Raw genomic sequence first — 9,137 nt, 5'->3', positions numbered from 1 at the left:
TTGTTATGCACTGAAAAGTTATTTATACAAGCAACATCATTTATGTAGACATCCAGGGCGACATATAAAAGGGGTCCGACTTAGTGACGAAATAGGCTAAAACATTTGGTGGTCTGAATTAGGTGGACGAATTTAAGCGGACAAAAATTTTATATCTGTTATCGAGAGGATTGTGTGGACTCTATTTCTCTGTAGTTGTCAACGGCTCTCGCGCTCTCCGAGCACGTATTTAAAAACAATGATACGGATACAGGAACACGTCCGCTTAAGTACTGCAATTGTGGCAGGTCCGTTTAACTACCGTAATAGAGTTATATATATATACATAGATCAATATTTGCTATTTTACAACAAAGTGCGACAACAATTGGCAATCCAACTTATGGTGATCTTTGCTGATTACATAATGTTCTTCAGAACTGGTTGGTGACAGCGCCGTTTGTCTTGGTATGGTTCTTTTAAAATTCGACTTTTCTTTTATAGGAAACTTTCCATGGAAATTTTATGGGAATATTTACATAGAAATCTTTACATGCTTATATTTTTGAATTAGATAACAGAAAAAATACATTTTTTCAGGAGATCGTTGTTCCATTCAATATGTTTCCATTCCATATGAAAAATCAACATGGATTACAAAATGAGGAAAAACAATTACCAGAGAAATTGCGAGCAGTGTGTACCTATTATGGAGATGAAGAGCGATCCAAACTAAAAGAATCCACTGATACATTATTGGACATAAGGAAATTATATCTCGAAAAAACTAAATTATCGACAGGAATCGAACAAAAATTTGATTCTATCAAATGTGCTGCATTGTTGCATGGTGCAAAAATTCGGTACAATAACATATTGGATGATAAAAATTGAAATGAAGAAGTTGAACATGCTTTAAACTCCGTGGAACTTACTTTGGTGAAACATTTTGAATCGACATCAGTATGGTTTACAATAGCTTCAGAAAATTTGCGGACGAATTTTTTCCTATCAAGCCAACAAAGGACGTACTGATGGAAAATGTTATTTAATGCTCCTGTTAACGATGGTTTCACTGATTTTGTGAACCGAAACTTTGACGTCAAAAAGTTATTTTACAGACCATTTACAGCACTTGCTGTGTATATTAGTAAGATTTGTAATATTTCTTGTTTATCTACTTTTGATATTATTCTCCGACTTGATGAAGTAGATGAATTACAAAAATATGGGATCGATGCACATCTTTTCACATGGATTCGCTATAGGTTGCGAGCTCCGACCCAAGCTTCACTCAAAATCTGGGTGTAACCGATGTCATGCAACTACCAATAATATTATAAACATACCGTAGTTGGAGAAAAGTTTTTTGAAACAATTGTAGGGAGAGCATATCTATTCTTTCCTCAACTGTCAAGCTTTTCCTATACTTTGAAATCAATTCTTTTGATATGAGTTTACTTGAGCATGTGGATCGAAAATTTGTTGCAAAATATCTCGATAACCCTGATATGTAGATTGAGGGCAAGCCCACTTCTTTTTATATTCGAACCGGAAGTTTTACAGAGGCTGTCACATTATTGAAAAATACGATGAAAACATATTTGCGCATTACGAAGGACACACAAGTTTCTGTGAATAAATTACTCATATCAACCGATATTGTGGAACGAGTTAAACACGAGGATAGTCTTTCATCGAAGGAGTTACAAAGTAATGAAGCAATAACAAAATATTTTATCGAACGTAATAAAACTCCAGAAAATATTTCAAATTTGCTAGAAATAATATTGTCGTATACTTTTCTGTTTGGAATATATAACCAGCAAAATCGTGTGCGTGAAACACTCTCCGTCTTACAAGAATTAATGGTTTTAAGACAAAAATTGTTAAACGACAGTTTCAGTTTGGCATATTCTTCAGATGTAGCTTTGGAATATAACGTATTTCTATTGTTTGGGACAATTACGGAATGCATGACTTCAGAACAAATGCTCGAATATTGTAGAGCAAAATCGATGATACGCGATGATATATATTCACAGTGTCTTTCAAAACTTGGTATGGAAATTGCACAAACTAGCATGGGTTACTGTCAAGGGAAAAACAATTGAAAGCAATACAAGAGGATCTTGTAAAACCTGGTCATTCATTTGTTCTATGGATTGCTCTTAGATTCTATGATATTATTTTTGGATTTCAACTCAAAAATAACTACCATATCAGATGCTTACCAAACATTTCAGTCCGCAAATTAGAGTCACAAATGAGTGAATTTGAAATTGATTCAGAGACAAGGGAAAGTCTCAAAGATATGCGTGCCATGGTTGCATTTTGATAGCAAAACAGTAAACTACAAAAAGCAAGAAAATAGCCATTCTATTAGAAGCAGTAGATTTGTGCAGACTTTCGGAAAACTAAGGAAAATATGCAATGCTTGAAGTGTTATCAATACGAAATATTTTTGGCTGTTTAGAACGACGCGCCATTGATGTATCTCTGCTGTACAGTTTATGTTTCATGGCATCGCCACTGGTAACAAGAGCTGTTGGAGGTTATCTCCCTATATTCATCGGTATTTATCTAAGTGATTGTTTTGAGAAAATAACGAACGATCAATTTTTTATTCAAATTTCTGCCTTCGGTTACAAAAATCATAAAAAAATTTAACAAAGTTTTGTATCATTCGTATGTGTATGTCCTACTGCAATCCTTGGTCGGTTACAGCACCAAGAAAGTTGCAGAACTTGTTATCAAACGAAATCAAAAAAGTTTGTCTCCGTGCGACTGGATAACTATAAACATATTTATTGCCATATTTTACACCACAAACACCCAGGACTAGGCCCGGACTATGCCATTTGAGAGGCCTCTCTCCACAATGACGTATCAAAATATATTATGATGTCACAGTAGGCCTTTCATGCGATTATCAAAGGTAATACAATGCCATAAATAAATTTTTGAGTTTTTGAATTGAGTGAAATACGAAATATTTATACGCAAGATACGTACTCTGATTCAAAGTGGATTTAATAGTAGGAATTTAATATCACGTTGGGAAAGTCATGGCTGTATCAAAAGGTCTAGGCACCAGAAAATCCGTGGTGATAATACCAGTTTTTAGTCGCAAAGATTGGTTGCCTATTACTAATCTATAAACCATTACTGACTGATAAATAAAATTATAATTCCATCTTGGGTCTGCGATAAAAAAAGAGGCGAAGTTAATAGAAATATAATAATTCATAGATTCGGCAAATATTTGATCAAGAATAATTGTCCTTAGTCTGACTAAAGATTCACAAATATTACTTTTTCAACAGTTTTGTTTTTAGTTTTTGACCCGTTCCATTCTAGAGCAAGTCTTTGGGATTTAGTAGGGGCGTATTAAAATGACCAAAGTTCAAAATCAAGGCCGCTAGTCTTCAGCATATAGCCTTGTAGATAGTAATCCCGCCCTCGCCTGAGATAATAGCGCAAAGAAAGTATTATTAGACACGAAATGCACCTGTGGATCGTTTAGTTATTGATCACGTCTAGTGGACATAACGATCGTTTCAATATTTTGTTGTTGTTCTTGTTGTTATTTTTCGTCATCATTATAAAGTCGCTTTTCTCTTCGAATACTGGACCAATTGCTTTGGAATTTTCAGTGAGTAAAGATTATATTTCTCGCTAAAAGGCTATCACTTTTATTTATCGCTTTTCGTGTGCTATGACGCCATCAAAATTTTCCACTATGTGGCGAAACGTGTCCATATATTTGAGCATAGTTCTCTTGTTTTCTATTCCAAATCGTTTTTCTAATTAATTACTGTACAATTGCTTTGGAATTTTCAGTGGTTACAGATTGTAATTTTGCGCTAGAAGGCTTTTTCTTCTATTTATTTCGAAAATGTCTGTGGGCACAATGGGGTTCGTTTTTTGTGTGCGATGACGCCATCTAAATGAAAAATTGCGCACCTTGTTAGAGTTAGTGGTCAGCCGAAGTCGATGAAAACTGCGGTAGTCTACTGTGACAGATTGCATACCCGTGCTACTTTGTTTTGGCCTCCGTGTTCATATATCTGAACATCTCTTGTTTCTATATATATGCAACTCCGCTCGGTTGCGTCGGTATGAGTACAATTGACGGAATAATGAGTATGTAACTATCCTTGTATTAATTGTCAACTGCAAATCATCATAGAAACTCACAAATCCAAGTCATAAAGCATAATATATGAATCTCGCCGATAATTTAGCCAGGTTAATCGAGTTAAACCTAAAGTTGCTATACCCATAAATACTTTTAAATGTAGAAATTGAAGTCCATTGGTAGTTTAGTGGTATGTATGCTACTGAGCGAGGAGAGACGCCGTCGCTTCGAGCAAAATGTAATAATGCAATCATCCGTGCGTAGCGTGCCCTCTGGCTAATGCAGTTTATTGTGCGGTTAAACCTGCTTGACTTATAAGACAGTAAGAGGAAGGATATGCTATTTTGAACCCGCTGGCTCAACTATTTTTAGCACTATTGCTCATCGTTTAGTTGAATCTGTGAGCTATAAGAAACGACATGGTGTCGCCAAGAAAAGTTGAATTGTTCCAGGGTGTTTTATCTTTTCTAGCTGCATTTTTATTCACAAATGGAATATTTGATTTGGCGTACAATCGGTAAATATGTTTAGTATTCATTTTTGTGACAGAAACATTTGACTAATCATTTTTTATCATTTAATATAGTCTGTAGGTAATGTTTTGAAACTGCTTAATGCATGAGGGTGTATCGTGATATATCTCTAATTATCCCAAAGGTCCAATTATAACGCACCCGTGAGCATCTTACCCAAATGCAATGAAATCGTGATAATGCAGATATGATCATGCTTTTCACCTAGGTTTGTACGGCGGTTTATGCATTCGTTGCATCCGCAATTTGAACTCTCCATCATGTTGATGGTATTATGTAGTATAATTATTTGCTCATAACAAATTTTAGATAAACTACCTTATTATCTATTACTTGCTTTGTGAATTGAGTAATAGTTGTTTAGATGCTTAAAATATGAACACGAATATGGGTGCTACCACATATACGAGCTTGGCTCGTCTCCTGGAAAGAAGAAAAAAATAAAACCTTAACTAGCAAAACATTCGAGTATTAAAACAAAACAAGGAATATACATATATATATACGGACGATTGGAGAAATTAGTCTATATTATTGCATTGATTGCAAATACTGCTCAGTATTTAAAGTCACTTTTTTCATATTTTTATCTTTACATGCTAGGCGCCTGTCCCCATTCCTTACCCCACATTCAATTGACTACCAGTTGGTAGCGCCGTAAAGTAATTATTGCAAAATGATTTGAAGATTTCAGAGTAATAAGCAGTTATTATCATAAATATAAATTCTCAAGAATATTTTTATCCTAGGTTCATTTTTGCACTCATTAAATTGTCCAACCAAACTTCTCGTTAAAATGATGTCATTCTAAAAAGCAGTGATGAAGGGATAAATATTACACGCCATATCGGTGATAAATGTCTTTAGTTACAGTATTGCTAAGCACTTAGTGGTATACATAAAAAAACTCCTCATCGGAGATACATTTACACAACAGGCAGATTGGTGATCAAGAATATATTGACAATTTGTGGGAAATGACGAGAAATGATTTGAACATCAATTTCAACAAAAGCAGTATGAGAGACAAATTTTTCTTCACTTTAGAACCATGGAAAGTTATGAATAATATAAAAAATGGCGTATTTTGCCAATATACAACACAAAAGGGTGAGAGAAAATTGTATTGTTTGTTACTAGTTTTGATTTGTCATCAAAGTGGAAATAGATTTCAAGATGTCATCTCTCACTTTATTAGTGATAACTTGATCAGTGAATATGTGTCAAAACTTACCAATAGTTACCCAAAAGTTTTTTGCCTTTTCGCGAATCTATAGCTATTATACTAAAAATCGTATGCTTCATCAAAATATAAATTAATTGTACAAATATATACATATTGGTTGATATATAGATTTGTCTGGCAATGCAGGCATGGCTGATGTCGCGAACTGTGTAAAGGCATAATTAGATGGTTTTATTTTTCTGGCAAGAATTATCAATTTTGTATTCGTGAACTTTTTAGATCTTATAAAAATAGTTGTGATGATAAAATCGGCGGCCGAATATGAAGCACGAAGGGATATCGTCCGTCAAACATGGGGTAGGATATCTCACATTGAAAATGTTGTCATTGACGTTGTCTTCATCATTGGGTCGACGACGAAAGATGTTCAACAGAAAATTGAAACTGAACACTCAAAACATGGAGACATTCTACAGTTTATTGGAGTCGACGACTACAGGTAGTTCGAAATAAAACCAATAATACGTATTAACTACAGAGGGTCAATCTATAGTAACTATTCTTTTAACATAACACAAATTTTCAGTGTATTTAATCTGGGTATTTGATAAAAACAAAGCGAAAGATTCCGCCTATTAGCTAAGTTATGAGTGACCATTAGAAAAACAAAACCTGCTGAAATTTGTTGAGTGATTTCACTCCCGAGTTGATGCTTCTTCGAGTGACAAATCGAATAGATTTCATAACCGATAGTGAAGAGCACGAAGAAAACTCATTGTTGACACCAAATCTAAAATTCATTATTATCATCTTAGGATAAAATTATTGTAAAATCCAAACAGGACATAAACAGGTATTAACGAAATTTATTTCGCCATCAACATGACCTATTTTTAATGTATTGTAATTCACAAAAAACAGTAATTTTAAATCATTTCATCAAATTTATATTCATTGGAAAACATTTTTTTTTCAAAAATGCTCTCACCAGAGTTTTTTGGACCAAACTGTGCTCAATGAAGGTGAAAGTCGTTAACATGCATAATGAGTGTTTAGTTTATAACACCTTTTTCAGACATATCGGTTACAAGGTGCTGTCGGGAATGCAATGGGCGAAAGACAATTTACCCAAAGATTATTTTTATGCAACGGGTGATGATGATTTAACGCTGGATGTTAAGGTATTGCCGAGACACCTACGACGGCATATGAGATACGCTCTTGAAAGATTGCCACGTGAAAAAGCAAATAATCGTTTAAAGCAAATTCAACAAATGCCCATTTTATGTGTGTTTACATATAAAAATAAGGCGGAACCCACGAGGAGATTAGATTCCAAGTACTATTTAGATCCAAAAGAATATCCCATGAATTATTTCCCAGCATTTTGCTTAGGAGGTTGGTATATGATGCCCGTAGTGAGCGCTGCTAAATTGTATGAAGTTTCAAGACAAGAAAAGATACTTCCAATGGACGATGTTTGGATAACCGGTATTTTGAGACAAAAGATAGAACCGAAACTCATTGAACCAATTGATAGTTCAAGTATGGGGTTCAAGCCAAAGATTGTACAGCATTTCAGAGGAGATACGGACTTTGCAACTGCTGAAGACATTTTACGTCTCACTGTATCCCACTGGAAAGAATTGGAAGCTGGTATAGCTGAACATAAGCACTGTCTTCGAAAATAGTAATATTTTAATTATTTAAAACGCATACAAATAAACATTTGTATGAATTCGCGTGTAAGTTGATGCAAGAGGAGTTTTTACTAACGTATTTTTCCAACACAAAATGTTTTATAGGCAGAGAATCTCTGCCTCAGAGCTAAGATCTGAAGCCCGACCCGACCCGAAATTCGGGCGGGTCGGGCCTGAAATGTCAATCATTACGTTCGGATCGGGTTGGGCCGGGCTTCTCTATCGCTGACTTTTTTTTTAAATAAATATATGTTTATAAAAAATATATACTAAAACTATGTGTGGATACCAAACTAAGGAATACTTGTTATAAAATAAATAATTTGGATAAAATAGAGAAGGAGCCGTAATTGCTATTTAACTACTAAACACGAGTTGCAGAGCAGAGCAGGCTTTGTGCACGTGAACACTGCCCTCTTAATAATCTTCCCCTCGGCAAGATTTTGACCTGGTATTCCCAGTATGGAGCAGCAAGAAGTAAAGGATAAACTAAAGACAGAGGAACTGAAAAAAAAACACATATTGGTAAGAGCAAGGTTTAGAAAACCTTTGAACTGATTGTTAGAAATCCTGCAGAAACTTGGGTGGGCTTCGCTGATCTAGTTTGTGTAGATTTATTATAGGCCTAGGCTATTTCTGTGTTCTTGCTCTTTGATCATTTCATAAGAGTTTCCTCTTTCAGACCAAATTAAATGTAGAGAAAATTAAAGCTTTTATCTTAAAATTCTTCTAAACAAAACCATAGGAATAACAATTTCATATACTTTTTTCCATTTCTTTGATTTGCATTATTCTATTTTAAGCCTATGTGGGCTGCAGCATTTCTCCCGTAATTAAGCAAGTGCGGATATGAGTGCGTAATGCCCTTTCAGTGTCAAAGCTAGTAGCGTGGCCCATCATGTGCTAGAAACACCGTGATTAAATCTTTCTTTCTCCTGTGACTGTCCGTTAATAATATTGCTTGATTAAGATTATGATATGAGCTTCACCAAAAAATAAACACCTGCAACATATGGTGTTACCGGTATAGAGGACTTGCACGGGTCACGTGATCTTGTTTACTGGACGGCAATAAAACAAAAACGTCCATTTGGCTCCTGTCAGTTGCAAGTCGGATTATACGTTTCCGTTTTGTTTGGCTGTTGAAAATGGTTATTTCGATTGTTCCGCTGGCTGTACGTATAGTATAGACAACGAAATGGATTTTCAGTTATATTCCACTGTTTTCAAAAGATCCAGAACGTCGCGCAATGTGGATATCATTTATTGGCAGGACTGCTTGGTGTCAAGTCCAGAAGCCATCTCACTTGTGGTTCAATGTTTGCGGACAGCACTTTGTTGATGGTGAGTCATAATGTGCCGTTATCAATTTTTTTCAATATTCATAGGCTCCCTCATTTCAATGGAAAGCAGATGACAAACTACTGTTATTGGTAGGCCTAGACCAACGACTAACATACCGGCCTAGGCGTAGGCCTACTTGCAGACTTGACTCGTTTAAAGTATTAATCAATAATTGCCCTAAAGTATTGTTTCCCTAGTTAGCAGGTAATCTATTAGTACGTGTGAAAAGTTGAATAGATAACTAAAGTTTAACG

At 35.1% G+C, this 9,137-nt stretch overlaps 1 protein-coding gene across 1 annotated transcript; it reads left to right on the top strand.

The window, feature by feature from the left end:
• Positions 1-4,434: 4,434 nt before the first annotated feature.
• On the top strand, positions 4,435-7,879 carry LOC144424611 (beta-1,3-galactosyltransferase 5-like). Its single transcript, XM_078114053.1, has 4 exons — positions 4,435-4,637; positions 5,591-5,763; positions 6,119-6,338; positions 6,915-7,879. The coding sequence occupies exons 1-4, from the start codon at positions 4,540-4,542 to the stop codon at positions 7,528-7,530; spliced, it is 1,107 nt and encodes a 368-aa protein (XP_077970179.1). The 5' UTR covers positions 4,435-4,539; the 3' UTR covers positions 7,531-7,879.
• Positions 7,880-9,137: the final 1,258 nt, after the last annotated feature.

This window comes from Styela clava, chromosome 6 (assembly GCF_964204865.1).
Source record: "Styela clava chromosome 6, kaStyClav1.hap1.2, whole genome shotgun sequence".
Classification (NCBI taxonomy): Eukaryota; Metazoa; Chordata; class Ascidiacea; order Stolidobranchia; family Styelidae; genus Styela; species Styela clava.
This window is presented reverse-complemented; position numbering and strand designations above follow the sequence as displayed.